This window comes from Charadrius vociferus, unplaced genomic scaffold (assembly GCF_000708025.1).
Source record: "Charadrius vociferus isolate BGI_N301 unplaced genomic scaffold, ASM70802v2 scaffold90, whole genome shotgun sequence".
In the NCBI taxonomy this organism is placed as follows: Eukaryota; Metazoa; Chordata; class Aves; order Charadriiformes; family Charadriidae; genus Charadrius; species Charadrius vociferus.
This window is the reverse complement of record NW_009647222.1, coordinates 4,243,557-4,263,340: the sequence shown is the minus strand read 5'-3', so window position 1 is coordinate 4,263,340 and position 19,784 is coordinate 4,243,557. Positions and strand designations below refer to the sequence as shown.

Genomic DNA, 19,784 nt, shown 5'->3' with positions numbered 1-19,784 from the left:
CGGAAGAGCCTTTATTCGTAGAGGAAAATTGATTCTAAAAGAAAATCAGAAAAGAGAAAAATAAAAGAAAAATGAGCATTGTTACCATGAGTGAGTTCTTTCTACATTTTTCTAGATGCCTTAACACATATATCAAGCTATAAATTACAAGAGTTGCACTGAAAGAAAATTCATCTGACAGATCCCTTCAACACATCGATGAGTATTGCCAACCATTAACTTGGGTCATAGTACTTGAGAAGAGGCATATAAAAAAAATCATTTGCTTCAGTGGTCACCACTAGAACTGACGAAAAAGGAAAAGCTTAGTTAAACTTTTGCTTTAGAATTACCTTATCAATGAAGGGCTCTTTTAGAATAAGCATCCCCTAAGGGTGAACTGTAAATCAAGTTATTTAGTTGCTGTCTTGTGTCTTCAGAGGAAAATGCTAGTTAAGAAACTAAAAGTTGCTTGCAAGTAAAGTGCGATAATCATTCTCTTGGTCAGATGTGCTTTGGTAATGTGGTATTTCCCAACCAGAATTTGAAGGCAGATTTTGTCTTAACAGCAACAAGTGATTCACATTTTTTACTGAGAAAATTCAGATCTATCAATATTCACTCTCAACTTTGTATTGACCATTAGCAAACTTGGTTGGTCATTCAATTTGTTTATATAGATTATATGAATTGATTTAAATTCATAACTTAGAACGATTCTAATAAATAAGATACTTTCATGCTGTACGGAAAAATCATGCGTGTAACTACCCAGACATGTGCAAGTCAATACTTTTTTCCCCAAAGATAACGTTTATGGTGGATGGTGCATTTATAGCTTTTTCCATGTATATTCAGTGCAAACTTAAATTTCTCAAGTGGAAAGTGAAATTAACTACATTTTATACATTGTATAAACAAAATCAATATAAGGAGCTAAAGGCTAAAAGAATTATTCCGCATGGACAACATAAGAATTAAGAAAACAAAAGATCTGTAAAAAACTGAAATTAAGAAAACAAGCTAGAAGATAAATTTAAATAATAGAGATTCCATTTGATTTTCAGATAGTCAATCTAGACTGGCAGGACAATGCAACTCGGCATTTTTTTTAAAGGTATAGTCATAATTAAGCAGTAAGCAAATGTAGAAATTGGTATTTAAAAAATATAGTACCCTGAAAAACATAAGGATTATGGGTAGCAGAAATAAGACAAGGTAATAATATAAGGTAAAATTGGCATAGGGTTTTGCTCCTAATTCCAAAGCTGTTAAAATTCTATTGGCTTCTGGAAAGTTTCCTTGAATGCACTCAGGAGCCACTGGCTGAAAGTAGGTGGTTTTCAGCTGAAATTCTGAAGTAATCCAAATTAGCATTAGTGTCAAAATTTCAGATGATCAGTCCCAAACATTTGGAAATTATTCAAATCGGCATACCTCTCTCTTTGAATAACAAAGCAAGACAGCAATTTCCCAGTTTTTCTAATTAACATGAATAGAATTGAGAAGCAATTCTCAACTGTCTTCCCACGTATCCCTATTTATAGCTTTCAAACTCTGCTTTTCCTGTCTCATGTCCTCTTCTTCACTCACAATTACTTAGGAACAATTATTGGGAAACTGATCTGTTTTACATTCTGTAGATAGGTTGTCTGACTTTTTCACTTACAGGCCAACAACTCTGCCTGCGTCACGTAAAACTGTTCAAAGAATTACATTTAACTTTAAAGCATTGTTAATGCTGTGAGGAGACAAAACCAAAAAATCGAGACATGCATTTTCTAACATAGACATTTGTTAGCAGTCCTTGTGAACTTGGAGCAAAGACAAAACTCACAATAATCTCACTGCAGAAAGCAAATGCTTGCCACAGGTTCCCTAGGACACAATATATGGCACTGCCAGATGTACACCAGTAGGAATAGAACCTGGAAACTTTGACAAAGGTTAGACATCCCAAGAGATAAAGTATGGGTCAAAAAGGAGCAAAATTTCCCTTCCAGTGGCATGTGATACACAGAGAAGGGGAATACCTGTATTGCTTTTAAGAACTTTGATTAATGCAAGTCTGAGCTTACCCAGTTGGTATTATCCTTTCTGACTGCATGAGGCGGAGTCAAATGGATGACTAAGAAGAAAGAGGAAATGGAACAGTGGCCCGAGATAAGACTCCCTGTGGGTGAACAATTTCAACAGTAGCTGAGAAGAATAGAGGAGCTACTCACTGAGAAGGTGGTATTCACAGATGTTAGATAAGAGTTATACAGCTGGTTTCAAAGGCCAAGGGCCTAATATCATAAGAGCGCTCAACACAGAAGAACTCTGGAGCAGTCCAGGCTTTGCCCTAAGAGAGTACGAAGAAAATACAGAAGCCAAACAAAACATGGAGAAGAGGGAAACCAAGGAAAGCATATGAGGTGATGAATGGTAGGCTTAACGTTAATTACATATTTTGTGTCTGCTGGTTTAACATAAATTATGGAGGACGGAAAAAGAGGAGATGATGGAATAAATATGTTAAGAGCAACCAGCTAAGACAAAAGAAAGAAAGTAATTAAGAAGTCTCAGTCATTGAAAGAGGAAACTGATGAGAAATTATAGGGGGCAACTTTTGGACTTCACTGATTATGTGCTAGATAGTACCAGCCTGTTCGAACTCTGCACTAAGGTGACAATCACACTTTTCAAAGATAACACAAGTTCTAAAGCAAAAAGTACACTCTTAAAACAGAACAAACAGAAGAAACACCTTAGGTATCAAATTAGTCTCATCTTTTCTGAGAACATTCTGGGAAAGACTAAATATAATAAAAGACTTCAACAGAAATTCACGTTTAAACACAAAACCCTATCAAGTTAACATTCAGATAGTAACTGGTTAAAGCACTTGAAAATGCAAACTAAGTACATGAAAATCAGCAAATAAAGCAAGTCTTGTCTTCAGTAGAAACTCTCTTGCTAGATTTCCAATTATCAAAACACTACCCTCCATGTTTTTGCCTTGTTCGAGTCAATGTTGATCTAAGATCGGGACTTATTTTGAATTAGCTAGGTTTATTTTTTGGCCTGACTGATCCCTGACTGTATAGACAATATTTGACTTCCTAGTGTAACACAAGCTCTTCCTAACGACCTTTTACCACACGTATTTTCAATGGCTGTGATCAACAGAAAGTATCATATGGGTTAGAACGAAAGTAACACTTTGTAACACAAGGCAAGAAACTTTACAAAGAAGGAATTGTCTCCTCTGTAAACTTTTTATGCAAACGTATTCCCTTCTGTTTCAGAAAGGTGATATCACAGCCAAAAGATAACTAAGAGTGAACATAGCTTGGTTACAGTTTTGAGTGACCTAGACTTCCTACACCAGGAAATGGTGCTACTTGATAACATGGAAAAACAACTGCAGTAATACTTACTTCATTAAAATACTCTAATTTTTAATCAATTCCAGCTTGAATCCTTGCAAAAAGCATTAATTAGTGTTTATATACATGTATTTATTGTAGGACAGCCAAACCAGCCTTGTTCCTGGGTTTATTTTAAATTATGCCAGTTAGGCATACAGCAGCACCTCCACTGTTCCTTCTCTCTGCATATTTCAAAATATACTGAATTTACTGACTGTTCTGTCAAGTTTGGTGCTGTTTGTTTATTCTTTCTCAGAGAGTTAGCAGCACAAATCGCAAAAAACCCCACATTATCTTGTTATAGAACTGTGAACAGTATTTCATATTTAAAATAAAGTAAAAAGACATAAACACTTCCCTTCCTATGCACGTTTTCATACAGGAAAGATCTTCTGGCATCAGCATCCTACCTAATATTCTGATACTATACTAACTTCATGCTGTGGTAAGCATAACACAATAAAGGAGTCCATTCCTGTCTTCACGTTAAAACATTAGATTTTGGTTTTAAGTGCTGTGTTAAATTTGGAATAAAACCAGAATCTCTTGTCATGCTCTCAACATGTTCATGTCCTGCAGTAAATGTCTGCATGTAACAGATTTGGCATCTAAAGGTCTTCTTCCATTTGACCAGCTTCAAACTGTTGTATGTCTTAGACAAAGGCAAACAGAAGTTATGAATTACACTCTGCATTCAATTATAATTAAAAAAACCCCTTTCAGCTGACTTGTAGCCTTTGTTCAATTATAATGTATTCAAGCTGCTTTCAGATTTAGAATTAAGTAAACAGTGATGTAAAATACCAACAATTGCAAATATAAACATGTTATGCTCAGGAAGCTGGAAAAACACAGTGTTACCACCAAATTGTAAAAAAAAAAAAAAAAAAAAAAAGCCTACTTCTCTCATGTCTATTGCAAACATGCTTTTTATCATCCTATTGCCCTAACTTTGATTCTGCACCTTGCTTTTCAATGGAGGTATTTTCCTCCAATCCGACAGGCAGGTGACAGGAAGGTAGTAGCCTTTACTTTAAAATTTCAGTCTCAAACTAAGGTCCTCACTTTAAAACTGCAGATCCTTCTTAAAAAAAAAAAAAAAAAACCCACACAAAAAAAACCCCACCAAGAACACATACACACAAAAAAAACCCCAAAGAAACAAACAAAAAAAACCCCCAAAACTCAAGAGCCTTGTTCCTTCCTTAAAGAAACATTACTATAGGTTCTCAAGTTGGATTGTACACCTATTAGAAGTGGATCCAAAGAGAAGAAGTTCTCAAAAGAGAACAGAAATACAGCCTTTGGTTGCATTTCCTTTTCTAGTACATTTCCAGCATGCCTCCAGGATGCGCCCAGTGAATGAAAGCTATTCTCAGAGCAGCTTAGTTTAGCTTATTGTCAGACCAGACTTAGTTTAGTCCTGTTTCTCTTCCTTTGGCTATCCCACTCCTTTCACACTCACAACTCCTTAAGTTTCTTTGAATTCTGTGGAGTTCAGAATTTGCTCAGAAGAAGATCCATAATAAATATGTGGGTTGTCTTTTTTATTTTTTTTTTTTAAGAAATGAATATTCAATGTGTAAAGGATGTCAGATAAAGATATATCAAACACAGACCAAAACTTACTTCTCATTCCAGTCAGCCAGGAAAAAGAATGATCTTTTAACCAGTACATTTTTGCAAATCTTGACTTGACATATTGTCTTCCCAGCATAAGTTAGTGAACAGGAAAAAGAGAAAACTTTGTAGCTACAAAGGGAAGGAAAAAAAAAAAAGAAAATTAAAAAAAAGATTAATTGTAACGTATCATGTCCACTGCTGTAAATTTGGGGCTAACCATTCAGAAACTTGTGAAGATCCATCCTTACATACGAAAAGATTTAAAATAATTAATCTCATATTAATATGGGGGGTGGAGGAAGTTTATTTTGTGTTGGCTTTTTTTTTTAATGTTCAGAATTCAGGAAAAGTACTTAAGACATCTAAATTCTGCTCCATCTTTTTGTCATTAAGACTTTTTCTCTCTCTCTCTCTGTCATTATTGCAGTCAAGGGAAGTTTGGTCATAAGTTTTGAAGTGGTACAACTTACTCATCATACAACTTCAGTCAACAGTAAATCTATTTATACTTACTTTTCCCAATCAGTGAAAAACAGGTTAGTAATTAAGGGAATCTATGCATCCATTACAGCAGAAGTATTAAAGCCCTCTGTGTTGGCATTATTTGGATATTTAACCGACTAGCTTCATAGTGCAATTTGGGTCTGGGGCTATCTGTTGGTTTGATAATCCTCTTACTGAAGTCTTACAGAATTTTAGTCACAGTAAAGGAATATATGATCAACTAATGTTCTTAACTGCTCTTGTAACTTCCAGATCTTCCAGCTCCTCTCAGCTTTAGACCACATTCTGTACAAGAACAACGAACAACAAATTTGAAGCATTTGCAGACTGAAGGTGCATGGCTTTGTCTTATTTACAAGTATGACTGTTGATGTCTTCCAGAACATTATAATAACTGTTGTAATTATTGTAGCAGATATACCTTTTCTTTTCTGTCTCTTCCCCCCCGCCCTTTCCTTTTTTTTTTTTTAAATTCAAAGAAAAATATATGGATTCTGTAGTACCTATGAGGTATTGATGCAGAAAAAGGAAAAAAATACCTTACAAGACTAGAAAATGCTCCTGCTCTTAAATGTGGCATCTTTACTCTGAAGTCTAAACATTACAAACAGTTGAAGGATAGTGCAGGAAATAATAGGTTTTAATACACTGCTATTTGAACAGAATTATTGACACACAATATATAGATATATACCTGATTTATACATCAAAAGGACCTAATCCTGGAAAGATTAATGTGTACATAATGCTTCAGTCTAACTGAAGTCAGAAAAGTTGTTTAGAGCGTATGCCCTTCAACACATTTTAGGTCTTTGTAGAGCATTTTGCCTAGGTAACCTCCCTGTGAGTTCAAAGGCATGGCTCTATATAGCCTTGTCCCAAAAATCACTTCATATCATCCATGTGTAGATACTAATCTGATTTTTGGGGGATGTAGAAATAAACTGTGCTGGTTTGAGGACATGCAGCCAAACATGAAGCTAGCAAAGTTATGCCTCTGGCATCAAATAGGGCATATCAGTTTTGCAACATTGTTCTGCAACTTGTAAGATCTCTACCTATCTTTTTAACAAGGACAGTAAGACTGGAATAAGAAATTGAGAGCATAAATATAAAAATTGACCAAAAAAATGACAAAAGAATTGATAAAAATACAATTCAAAACAGTGAACTTGAGACGGATTTGACAGGACACTAACACGGTTCTGTAGAACATGAGACAGTTCCCTCTCCCTTATCCCAAATGATTAAAAGAAAAGCCATTTATCACATACTATTATGTATTGGAAAAAAACCCCACAATGTGAGAGACAGTGAGGGATGTCAAAATTTTAACATACATATATGTTATACATACATGTCTTTTATCTATATATGTAGGAATATGTATTAAAACACATTATAAACAGCAGCAAGATCATGAAACGTCACCTCTGGGAAAGGGAAAACAAGAGCCAACATGAATTCATGCAGTTCAGAAATAAGAACGGGGAGTATGCATGTGAATGAAGTCAGCAAAAATATTTGAGGAAAGTAGGTGTCAAAGCGGCAGCCCACGTTAAGAAGTTCACGCTGGCTATGAATATTGGAAAGACTGGGAAGATACTTTAAGGAGGAAGAGAGATTCTCATTTTCACATGCTTGAACATAGCACTCAAATCACCGGCGGCCTTTAAGCAATATGTAATTTCACATTTTTCTGGTAAAACACAGAATGCAGTAGGGGAATGGCATAACAATCTGCAAAACCATTATAGTGATTAGAGTTCTGTCTTTTTACCTTAACTAATGCAAATTGTCTCAGATTTTTATTAAGCTTCTAATTGCAACTAATGTTGTCCAGTACATTCTCTTGCTCACAGTGTAATGCAAGTGATCCCACTGTTTTTTCATCAGTCATTTGGAATTCAAGGTAAAGTGGGAGTAAGAGGAAAATATTAGTAAAAACTTGGAGAAAAGCATTTTGACTCATAAAAATAATGCTAGCAGACTGTAGTCATCTGTCTTCCTTTGATTGCACTGGAGTGGCAGGAGAAGAACACCAGTTTTGCTCAGAGTAGGAAAAGTAGCTACTACTAGAGACAACTAATTTGACCAAATAACTCATAAGAGAACATTTCAATCAGCACTAGAGACAACTAATTTGACCAAATAAACAACTCATAAGAGAACATTTCAATCAGGTTTTTGTTAAAGATGCCTCCCTTTTTTCTTTCCTCTGCTATGCTGATACACTACGTATACTTGGACCTATAAACTATACTTATTTTAATCACTGTCTATAAAGAGGATTGTCAATGTACATGCTTAGCCAAATAACGTGGTTTGAATACATCAAGAGCAAAAATTGCTGATAAAGCCTCACTCAGATTGAGTTTAAGCAAGCACCCCTCTGCTTCCTGTGGTAAGGTGGCCTTCAGTCCTTCCAGTTACTTGCACTGCAGAGGCTACACAAAGTCCCAGTCCAAACTTTCTTGGCACACAGCACCCACCCTTTCCTCCCTCCCTCTGATCAAGTCAGTCACACAAGCATTTGTACGTGTACCCCTCAAGGTCAGTGCTCTGACCTTGCTTCCATTACCCTCCTTCCACACTGGTCAAGGGCAAACATCTAGTCTACCTCCTCCGTTCTCCATCTCTCTATGGGGCCTGGAATTCTCTGAGTCAAGCTTAAGTGCACTTCATGCTAGAAAAACAGTGGAGATACACCCACTTACTCACTCTCTAACGTTAATATAGGAATATGACCAAAGCAACAAAGTAAGCTAGCATCTCTGGAAAACGTGATCATAAGAGACAACACCCCATCTTGTGAACAGCTGCTAGATCTCCTCCTACCTGTTCACCCAGGCTTCTGGGATGTTATGGGCAGCATAAACAGTGAAGCTGAGCTGGGAATCAAGGCTGATGTCTGCGCATGAAGGGCTTTTAGGTATGCTGGCAAGCTGGAAATTTGCATCAAAGCTGCTGCTGTAAACATGGATGAGACAAGAGATTGCCATGGAGAGCTCAGTCACAGCAGCCTCTATTAACGCTGAGAAGAGAGAGAGAGAAAGAAAGAAAGGTTAGCAATAGGTCATTTATAAAGAACCATATTTATCTTAAACCATCAGTTATGGCTTTGAAATGCTTCCTAATAAAATTTAATTAAAACGACATAACCTACCAACTGAAGCCAATTAGCCATCTGTGCTTCTGAAGCCAGCCTTAGCTCATTTCTGGTGTATCATTAACAGTCTTTCATTACAGTGCTTTCAAATTAAGGCATTTTCAAAGTAAGCATTTTAAACTACAGCAAGCTAGCTCGTGCCTCAGATATGCCATTTTAGTCTGTTAATTTTTGTACTGGAAGGATTTTTATTATGGAGGTATTTTGTAATTTCAGCAGCTAAGTAGCTTCTTAGTTCAAGGGAACTGGCAACGCAGCAGGAGAATGGAGAAAAGGCACTGGTTAAATTTTAAGACTAGAAAGCTGTTGCAACCGTAGGTAAACAATTCATAAGATATATACAATAGCAGCCACAATCAGACATAGTCAGCATTCAGAGGGTCATGGATTGGTGATAAAATTACACAACCATGGACACAGAAATACATATCTATACAGATATATATGAAACGCAGGCTGTAGCCTTATTTATATCCCACCTTTATTTATGTTATTTCCTCTGGCTTCAGCTCTGCAGTGCTCTTTTTATGCAATTACTGGCTTTTATCCATCTTCCCTCTCTCTGTATTTTTGGAGCAGCCAGGGGATTGCCTGATTGCCAGTGTAAATTAAAATCCCCAGTCCTGGCAGCCTCCATCGAGCAAGGAGAGCTGGTACAAGCACTCATTTCTCAGGCAAGGGACAGGTTGAAAAAGAAAGTGTCAAAGCACATTGTATCATTCCAAGATCAGGATGGTTTGCCTTCCAAGAGGAATATCCCGGATTCTCCTTTTTTTTCCCCTAAGTCATGGGTTCCTACATGATCTCATCACCTGTCACAGTTCATGACATACTCCCTAAGCTTGTCTGGCCACTGTATTTGGCAGCCTTCTATTAGCTGCCTAATAGTGTCTATTTAAAAAAAAAAAAAAATAATTCCAGGAATAGGAAGCCTGAGACTTGCTTAAATTAGCGTTTTATACATGGGTTAGGTGCAGGAATCCTGCCCAACATCAGATACAGATACAACAATTCACTACTTGGCTACCTCAGTTTCCTGACAGAAATGTCTCCCAAAAACATATCCTCGGTCTAGAATTTTATTCCTCCTTCTTCGATATTTTTTGCCTTTAAACTAGCAAATACTCAGAACTATTGAGTCACAAAATGCGTTGCAAACAGTGCAAAGGAATTATTTCAGTCTTCATCTTATAATAGACAAATTTCAACCATGTAACAATAGATACATACATAACATTAAAACAGTTTGACATATAGTGGGATTTGCTACTGGAAATATTGACAGCAGGACTGGCTAGAATACTACTCCTTGTCGTATTGTAATCATCTTCCACACATGAAAACTGAATAATTTTAGGGACTAAAAGGTTAAGAAAACTCAGTTCTTTTACTCTCTGTGTATACTTCTCTGTCTGGCACTCATTTTTAATTATCTTTTTATTTACTCTCTTTACTACTTTCTCCATTTATCATTCCTCGCTATAACTGTTCTGAATAAATCTTTTCCTCTAATGAATTTTTTCCCATAGAATACCATTTTATTCTCATCCCAGTTCTCTTGGATATGTAATAACTTAGTACCTTCCAAATTAAATGTTTAATTTGCACTGAATCCTTTTACATTCCAAGGAATTACCTATAGTTATATACATACAGCCTTCTTAAGAGTTCCAGAAGAGGACATCAAGAGGACATCTGTGGACTATTATTTGAACACTTATTATTATTTTACACTTTATCTGAAATGTACCAAACTATTTACATTAAGGAAAAACAGCTACTTAGGAGACTCCCTGGCTCCAATCCATTCAAAGTGGCAGATAGGCAGATGTCAGCACAGTAGCAAAGCCCTTATTTATGCAAATTGGCCTAAAAAAAAAAAAAAAATAATTCCAGGAATAGGAAGCCTGAGACTTGCTTAAATTAGCTTTTTATACATGGGTTAGGTGCAGGAATCCTGCCCAACATCAGATACAGATACAACAATTCACTACTTGGCTACCTCAGTTTCCTGACAGAAATGTCTCCCAAAAACATATCCTCGGTCTAGAATTTTATTCCTCCTTCTTCGATATTTTTTGCCTTTAAACTAGCAAATACTCAGAACTATTGAGTCACAAAATGCATTGCAAACAGTGCAAAGGAATTATTTCAGTCTTCATCTTATAATAGACAAATTTCAACCATGTAACAATAGATACATACATAACATTAAAACAGTTTGACATATAGTGGGATTTGCTACTGGAAATATTGACAGCAAGTTATTTCACTTATGAAGGACTGGCTAGAATACTACTCTTGTCGTATTGTAATCATCTTCCACACATGAAAACTGAATCATTTTAGGGACTAAAAGGTTAAGAAAACTCAGTTCTTTTACTCTCTGTGTATACTTCTCTGTCTGGCACTCATTTTTAATTATCTTTTTATTTACTCTCTTTACTACTTTCTCCATTTATCGTTCCTCGCTATAACTGTTCTGAATAAATCTTTTCCTCTAATGAATTTTTTCCCATAGAATACCATTTTATTCTCATCCCAGTTCTCTTGGATATGTAATAACTTAGTACCTTCCAAATTAAATGTTTAATTTGCACTGAATCCTTTTACATTCCGAGGAATTACCTATAGTTATATACATACAGCCTTCTTAAGAGTTCCAGAAGAGGACATCAAGAGGACATCTGTGGACTATTATTTGAACACTTATTATTATTTTACACTTTATCTGAAATGTACCAAACTATTTACATTAAGGAAAAACAGCTACTTAGGAGACTCCCTGGCTCCAATCCATTCAAAGTGGCAGATAGGCAGATGTCAGCACAGTAGCAAAGCCCTTATTTATGCAAATTGGCCTATTAAAGTTAATGACTGCTGAGACAGAATCTTCTCAGCATTTTCTCCAAAAGAAGGTGAAATATAGCTCAGAATCTGTGTAAACTTCATGCTGTGTGTTGAAACGCATCCTTTGGCCACCAGCAGTTTTTACACAATCCACATTCTAGGCTGTAAGGCAATGTTTCAAATATTGTCTCCAGAACAACTGGAAATGTGTACTTCAGCTAAGCCACAGAAAGAAGGAAATACTCCTTGGACAATATCCTGGCTTGAGTGACACAGGACTAATTTCTCTTCTAATGTTGGGAAAACTGCACTGTTAGAAGATCCTAGTGTCTGAATTTGTGAAAATATTTACTATAAAGTCAACTACGGTGTGTGGGTTTCAAGGTCTCAGTGTTTTCAAGCTCGCCAGCTGTGGGGATGAAGAGGAGCGAGACCTGAACACTTGAACCACGCTGGTCAACAGGATTATTTCATACCATGAACATCACATTCAATATAAATTAGAAAGTTTGCTGCAAAGTCCTCTCTACCCCTTGATGGCAGCAGTCCAGAGAACTTTTTGCCCTGGTGCCAGACCCCTAAGCCCTTTCCTTCTTCCCAAAGCCGTAGCGCTCGCAGTGTCCGACATTTGCTGTCCACTGCTGGGAGTGCACAGCTTCCTACTGATAGAATTGGCTGAGAATAATCCATGTATATTTTATATTGCTATCAGGATCAATACTGGTTTTGTATTAATGTTAATTATTTAGTGTTATCCTATTAAATCTATTTATATTTTAACCCCTGGGTTTCCCTGTTTTTCCCCCAATTCCCCTTCCTGGGTAAGCAAGGGTCATGGGGTGGTAGAATAATTGTTTAAATGAGAACAAATTGTTGTGGGTTTCTCAAACCATAACAGACAAAAAAAAAAAAAAAGTCAGGAGAAGCATACACCATAGGGTAAATACTTTCCATAACAGAAAATTTACACGTCAGGCAAGGAAGTGAGTAAAATGCAAGGTGCCTTATCACTGTATCCAAGCTATCTCATCCGCTGGCCATGTTTACAGAAGAATGACTCTCATGGTTTACCCAAGAGACAAAACTGCGTGCCAGATACATAATAAACAGACAAACAAAACCCCATGAAAAGTGAGGGAAAACAAGGAAAAGCACAATCTTTGCCTCAATTATTTATAACATGCTTCAATCTGTCAGTGTTGAGGTGAAAAAAGTTTGCTAGGTGTAAGGACCTGCCCACCCTACAAGATCTATGTGGATAGATGGGGCAAGGTTAACAGTCTTCACTTAGTTGCAGATGACGTCCATGAGACTCCCTGTTGAAGGGAGCTGGGAAATGTGCTTCTTTTTCCTCTCTCTCTTAAATTTCCACCTTTCACACACGGGCTTGCACTCTGTGCCCAAATGCAGAAATGGAGCCAGTTTGGAAGGAGGGCCTACGGGAGGACTACAGGCTGTCTCTCTCACTGAGATGGCGTGTAAGGAGCGAAGACAGCAATGAGGCAACCAGTTCAGCTGCCAGCAAAGGGAGACAAATGAAACTTCAGCATTATTTATCTAATTATTAGGAGATCCAGAATGAAGATCTTCTCAGGAACAGAGTTCCTCAAGCGTAAGCAAATGTCCAAGTATAACCTGGTCTGCAGCTGCAGCATTTTTTTCTACATTCATTTTCTTACTCTTGTCAGTCCTCAGTTTAAAATGACTATACGGTTTCCGTGCCAGAGTCAGCCCTTCCCCCCCCCCCCCCCCCCCCCCAAAGTCTTCACTCATTAAGCCCAGTAGCAATTAACTAAATTAAAGACAAACATCTTGGCTAGTCTGTAAGTGTCCATTACTCACAAGAGTTGGTCAGCATCTTTTCACTATATTTTTATGAGCTGCTGAATTGGATTTGGTATGCTGAAATTATATCACCCATTCATGAATCCAGAGAACTTTACTGCTTTTTATGATTTTCTGATTAATAAATCTTATATGGGAAAGGACTATGGTGTTTCACTGAATTACATAGCACAGGCTATGGACATATTCACAGCTTCAGCTATACCAGAGTTTATTTTTTTTCTAGAAAGGTGTCCCAGGCATAGCCAGTATCCAGGCGACTATGAATACACCACAAACCAAAATGAATTGTGACCAAGATTAATAATCTCACAACTCAAACCTCATCATTTATTTCTGGTGTGAAATTATTTGGCATCACCTTCTCAGCGAAGGTGAGAAGAAATGAGACTTGCAGAAATGACATGAGACCAAGGGAAGTGAACTTTAACCACAGCTGTCAGATCTGCTTATTTCTGACACGTGTTTCTTGTACATGAAGTTTGAAGGAATAAATTTCACCCTTGGTGAGAAACAGAACAATCCACACCGTCCCTAAAAGTGTTAATGAACAGGTGTGTCTACAGGTGTCTTCAAGATTTAGTCAGGAACATGCTAGCATATTCCTAATAGAAAAACACTTTCTTCTTCTCAGTCCAGTATTACAATTCACATATTATTTCAGTGCCAGACCTTCCAACAGAGTGGGTACTTTGCTGTTATAGCACTCGCAGATGATGTCAATTTAATACATAGCAAACAGACCCTCTCTGACTCTGTATACACATTTTCTCTGGGTAAAACATGACAAATATCCGGTTGAACAGAATTTGGAAGGAAGGCTAAAGACCCTTTTGACACCTCAAAGATATTTCAGAGAATGGGATCTTGATATTGTTCTTTCCCACTTATTTTTCAGAGAGAAGAAAAAAAACAAGCACCTACATGCAGTTTAGTCCATACGCACACATGCAAAACACCCAGAAAAAAACCAAAACAAAACAACCTTAAGATTTAGGCAAGGTGCTACACAGTGATAATTACACCATTATTATAATAAGAAAAAGGCAAACCATGAAAAGGCTGTAATACAAATACTGATCAGGTGCAGTTTCCAATATTTACCGTATTGTTCCCTCCTACTAGTTGAAGAATCCTATGAATTATCCATCCCTTGAAAGAAGTTTAAAAATCTCCTGCTGTCCTGGTATCAAAAATGTCTCTGCTACTATATGCTTTATATAGTAGCAAGGCCTTGGTAATGTCTGTTTAATTTATTTGGAGAACTGAGGGGGGGGTTGTAGATATTTTAAAATTATTCTTGGTTAAAACCCCCCTGACTTTCAGAACAACATATCAGGATGTGAGACAGCAACAACTTAGAGGTAAAGAGCCACGGTCAGATTTGAAAACATTTCAGGAGACACTTAAGGAGATGAAATGCAATCAATAAAAAGCTCTTGACATTTTTCTGTATTCTGAAACAAAAAGTGATTTTTCCAAAACAAAACTATAATGGCTTTATACTAGGAAAAGAAGGAAGTTGAGTTTTCAATTTTATATAGGAAAGTCTTCAAAAAACCTTCAATTTTTTCCCCTTCCTACCTTTTTTTGGGGGGTGTGAAACTTCCTGTGGTGAATATTTTTATGATCAGGTGTAGAGGCAACTATCAAATCCCAAGCACAGTTAGTGAAATTTTATGCCCTTAAATGTATTGATGACTTCATTAAATGTATAGTAATCAAGGTATCTGATTTCTACATTTACTTGAAAAGATAGTAACTCCAGCAATTCAGTTGGAAAATACCGTTAATTCAGTATCATCAGTTCATGATGCATACTAGACTTTCTGGGATGGGTCCCAGAGAACTACTGATCAAATTCCAAAAGCTGCTTATTATGTCTGATCCGGTGAAATCCCTGCCTGAAGTAGCAAGGCTGTAGACACTGTATAAACACTCATTCATCAGCTTTTGAGAAACATGCACGGACTCAGTTTTGTACCAGCTTACAGCCTGTCTTTTCATACTCTGGGTTGCAGCAAACTCCAGTGCTAAATCCCTAACTTGAATAATCTCATTCTTTATTTTCTGGGAACATGTGATGCTGCAGAATGGTGCTAATGTCTAGAAATGCCCATCGTTCCTTCCATTTAAGAAGAAATAAAAAAATACTTTGAGTAGTAAAATATGAATATAATCTTCTAAGGACTTCATACAGAGGAAAAAGAACATGATCCATACTTAGGCATAACATAAAGTACTGCTCTGTTTGCAGCAATGGAATAATTTGGTCTACAGAGATAACTCTGTTAATGGAGCCAGTTATTGCAACACTAAATCAAGAGTAGATATTTTAAATATAGTCTTTGACTTGCTCAGTCCATGGTGAATTACTAATATTAAACCTCTGATAATCTTTTATTAAAGACAAAGATTACAGCAGTTTCTAAACAGATTATTAAGTAAGGTTTTAATTTAATAGTATCTGTTATCTTCTTCTCTTTTGTTGTAGAGAGAAGCTATAATGAAGAAAACCAAAACTCTTATGATACGTAGGGTAATAACTATCACTTGGGGGAGGAAAAGGAGAGGAAAAGAAAATATTAGTTGGAGTAACTGCTGCTCTTGCTGTTCAAATTTGATCCTGCTTTCTTCAAGATAAACATGAATACGTATAACAGAGATAAGAACAGTACAAATGGGAAATACAGTCTGTTTCCTCCTCGGTTGTCAATGCTGACTTCATTTGCAATTGTGCTGCTGCAGAAAGCAAAGCACATGGTTTTTAGCTTCCCAGAGATCTGGAAAAAAATTACCAGCACTGAGCTAAGGTGGTGATTTTACCCTACTTTTGGGTAACACGCTTGCAAATTTTTGCATGCCGGCAACTCTAGCCAGCTAAGCATAATGAAGTAAAGAGGGCGGGAAGGAAACGAGGTGGAAAACGACACACAAAAGTGATTTCAGCAAGAATGCACATCTCGCCACCGGGTTTGTTTTTACTTCTAGCTTCAGCAGGTGAAAATATCATCTGGATTCCTCTCAGGCTCAGTGTCCCTAGGACAACAGATGGGGGCCCCATGGCATTACTATGAAGGTGAGCACTGAGAAGACAAGGACCAAGAAAAGCTCGTGATCCCCAAAATAAAAGATGTGTAGAATGGCTTTGTCCACTTCTTGGGGATCAGGCCTAGCAGATCAGGTTTGGTCACTGCCCTCACACTTTGGTTTCGTCAGACATGCCTTTAACACCTGCTCTAATGCAATAGCTAGACTTTTCTGTTAACTGTCATTAGCCTAACTTTAAATATTTTGCTGGCTTTTAGAAATTTATTTAATAGGTGCAGATGTAAGGCATGTAGTACATTTTAACAAACATTAAATGTATATCATTGCACGTAAGAGGTCAATTTGAATTTTGGTTACCTTGGACAACTTGAATGTAGGCTTCTCCACAGGATGACTAATGGCCTGGCAAGTTTTGACTTGCAATCAGTAAGTTGAAATTTCTAATATTACACTACCAAAAGGATTCTGCAATTGTTATGAAATCAGGGTGTGCCGAGAACAAAGAGAGAAACATCACTCTTCACAGTTGGAGCTTTCCTGGCATAAATGCTCGACAGCCAGGTGAATATGAGCCAGCAGTGTGCCCAGGCGGCCAAGAAGGCCAACAGCATCCTGGCTTGTATCAGGAATAGCATGGCCAGCAGGACTAGGGAAGTGATTGTCCCCCTGTACTTGACACTGGTGAGGCCACACCTCAAATACTGTGTTCAGTTTTGGGTCCTCCACTGCAAGAAAGACATTGAGGTGTTGGAGCGTGTCCAGAGAAGGGCAATGAAGCTGGTGAGGGGTTTAGAGCACAAGTCTTATGAGGAGTGGCTGAGGAACTGGCATGGTTTAGTCTGGAGAAAAGGAGGCTCAGAGGAGACTTCATTGCTCTCTACAACCACTTGAAAGGAAGTTGTAGAGAGGTGGGGGTGGTTGGTCTCTTCTCCCAAATAACAAGCGATAAGACAAGAGGAAATGGCCTCAAGTTGTGCCAGGGGAGGTTCAGATTGGATGTTAGGAAAAATTCCTTCAGTGAAAGGGTTATCAAGCATTGGAACAGGCTGCCCAGGGAAGTGGTGGAATCACCATCCCTGGAGGTATTTAAAAGACGGGTAGACGTAGTGTTGAGGGACATGGTTTAGTGGTGGTTTGGCAGTGTTAGGGTGATGGTTGGACTTGATGATCTTAAATGTTCCCTCCAACCTAGACAATTCTATGATTCTAAATAAATAGGTACAGAGAGGCAGAGAGTAAGATCTGATTCCTTTACTGTTATTCAATAAATCAGATTTTCCTTGGGAAGCTGCTGATTCAATGAAGTCCAAATTTGGAAATATCTTTTACTAGAGGACTTTTTTTATATCCAGGTTTTCTGAACAGTGTGCAGAGGAAGATGTTTCTAAGTTAGATGTTGATTAGTAACTATTCAGCCTTTTCATCATCAAGAATTCGTTGCTGTTAAGAGTGTTAAAAGAAATAATCATGGGATAAGTGACTATATCCAAGGGAGAAGAATCCTACAAACTGTATTTACCTTTTCCTCCCTTCTGCACCTGCATGTTCTCTCCCCCCACTCCCCTAGCCCTCCAGCTGCTTAGCTTTTCCTGGCAGCTTACAAATATAATTGCTGTTTCTTTGTTTGCTGTTCGTGAAGTTGAATAATGGTGAAACAACAAGCCCGGCATTTGGAATCCTGCTTTTGCACCACCTCTGTGTTTGAAAGGCTGCTGCAATCTTTGTGGTTGGTTCACCTTTTTGCCTCTCTGAGCACACTGCAATCGAGAAAAGCAGGCAGAAGAAAAAAGAGAGAGGGGAAAAAAAAAGCAACTCAGAGGCCACTTTTTTCCTTAAACAAAATGGAGAGATGACCATTCCACAGCACACCCCAACGTTCAGATGGAGGACCTTTTGAAATCACCCACGTAGCAGCCCCAGCTACACGTCACAGACCAGCCACAGAGGGGTAGAGTAGGACCCTCTGTCCCCTCCGGGAACCTGACACAGACACTCATGACAGGACAGGCTCCTGCACATCCCTCAGTCCACGAGGTACTCCGCAGTAATGCTAACAGTACTGGGCATTAGCCAATGAGTCTCAGCTAATTTTAAATGAGGAATTAAATAAGGCAGGGTCTATGATTTTGTCCATTACTGTTAATTAACCTACTCTTCTTATAACAGTATCTAATTTAAGACGACACACTATTTACACAACAAAAGACAACAAAGAACGAAAGCTTAAGGAAGGAGGAAGGAAAGTTATTGGAGCCAAGTAGAAATGCCATACACAAAAATAATTTTTTAGGCTTTTATCAAGTTCATTATTTTCCCTTTTCTCCACAGAAAAACTTGGGATTAAGAGCAACTGCTATGACCACCACTAATTGTAATCAGTTCTTTCACTCTACTATTTGTTTTGCATACTTGAGTCTCCAGATTAGTTTTGGGAAATGCTATGTTGTAATTATATTTTTAGATCACTTTAATTTTAATTTGCTATAATTACCTTATAATACAACTAAATATGTAAACATCTGCAATATGCCAGCTATAACAGTTCTCTAACACAAATTGCAAAACGTGTTTTCTGATGATATATCTTGAATTAACATATTTTAAAAATAACACTTTACCTTTGTCTGGTGTTTCTGCACTTTGAAGTGAATTCTATAAAGACAAAAACAGAAGGAAAAAATAATGTTAGTTCAGGAAAGACCACATAGCAGTTATATTTGGATTAGGAGTAGTACTCATGGAAAATAAAGTGAGAAATGGGAAGGACGTATCCTAATGTTATGATGACAGAAGAAATGACTGGGATTCAGAATACCAGGACCTGTTTTTCAGCTCTTGCACCTGCTTCCTCTACCATCTCAGACAAGTCACTCAGGACCTGATTTCTCACGTTTTTTAAGCATGTCAAGATACGAAGAAGCACGTCATCAATATTCAAGGTGCATGCACATTTTCAACCTCTGCCTTGGTATAACAGAGATAAGAATACCCTCTCCGTCCCTTTGTGTTACTTATATATTCATATGTGAACCCCTCAACCATGCTGAGCAGGCAGAGCCTCAGCATCCTTTCAAAGCTGAGGAGCACCAATTCTCCACTCAAGTGGCCTACACTTCACCTACATCCCTGTGCCAAATCAGCAAAAATAGCTATACTCTTCAAAGGCCTTTGAGCAGGCAGCTAACCAAAGACAGCCAACAGGAAACATTAGGTGCAGGGATTTAGGAGGTGTTTATGCCCTTGGTACCTAAACCTTGATGTTTACACCCTTGGTTCCTTGGTGCACAGCTCTCGATGCCTAGCATTATTCAGTATTCTGGATTCCCACTTCTTGTAACCCACTGCTGTCA

At 37.7% G+C, this 19,784-nt stretch overlaps 1 protein-coding gene across 1 annotated transcript in view; it reads right to left on the bottom strand.

The window, feature by feature from the left end:
• PIK3C2G (phosphatidylinositol-4-phosphate 3-kinase, catalytic subunit type 2 gamma) overlaps positions 1–19,784 on the bottom strand; it is a 212,740-nt gene that overhangs the window by 142,965 nt on the left and 49,991 nt on the right. Inside the window, exons 9-12 of the mRNA XM_009879655.1 lie at positions 19,053–19,086; positions 8,358–8,553; positions 5,022–5,144; positions 2–34 (exon numbers count right to left, since the gene is read on the bottom strand). Coding sequence (XP_009877957.1) covers positions 2–34; positions 5,022–5,144; positions 8,358–8,553; positions 19,053–19,086 — 386 coding nt within the window. The remainder of the gene's footprint in view (position 1; positions 35–5,021; positions 5,145–8,357; positions 8,554–19,052; positions 19,087–19,784) is intronic.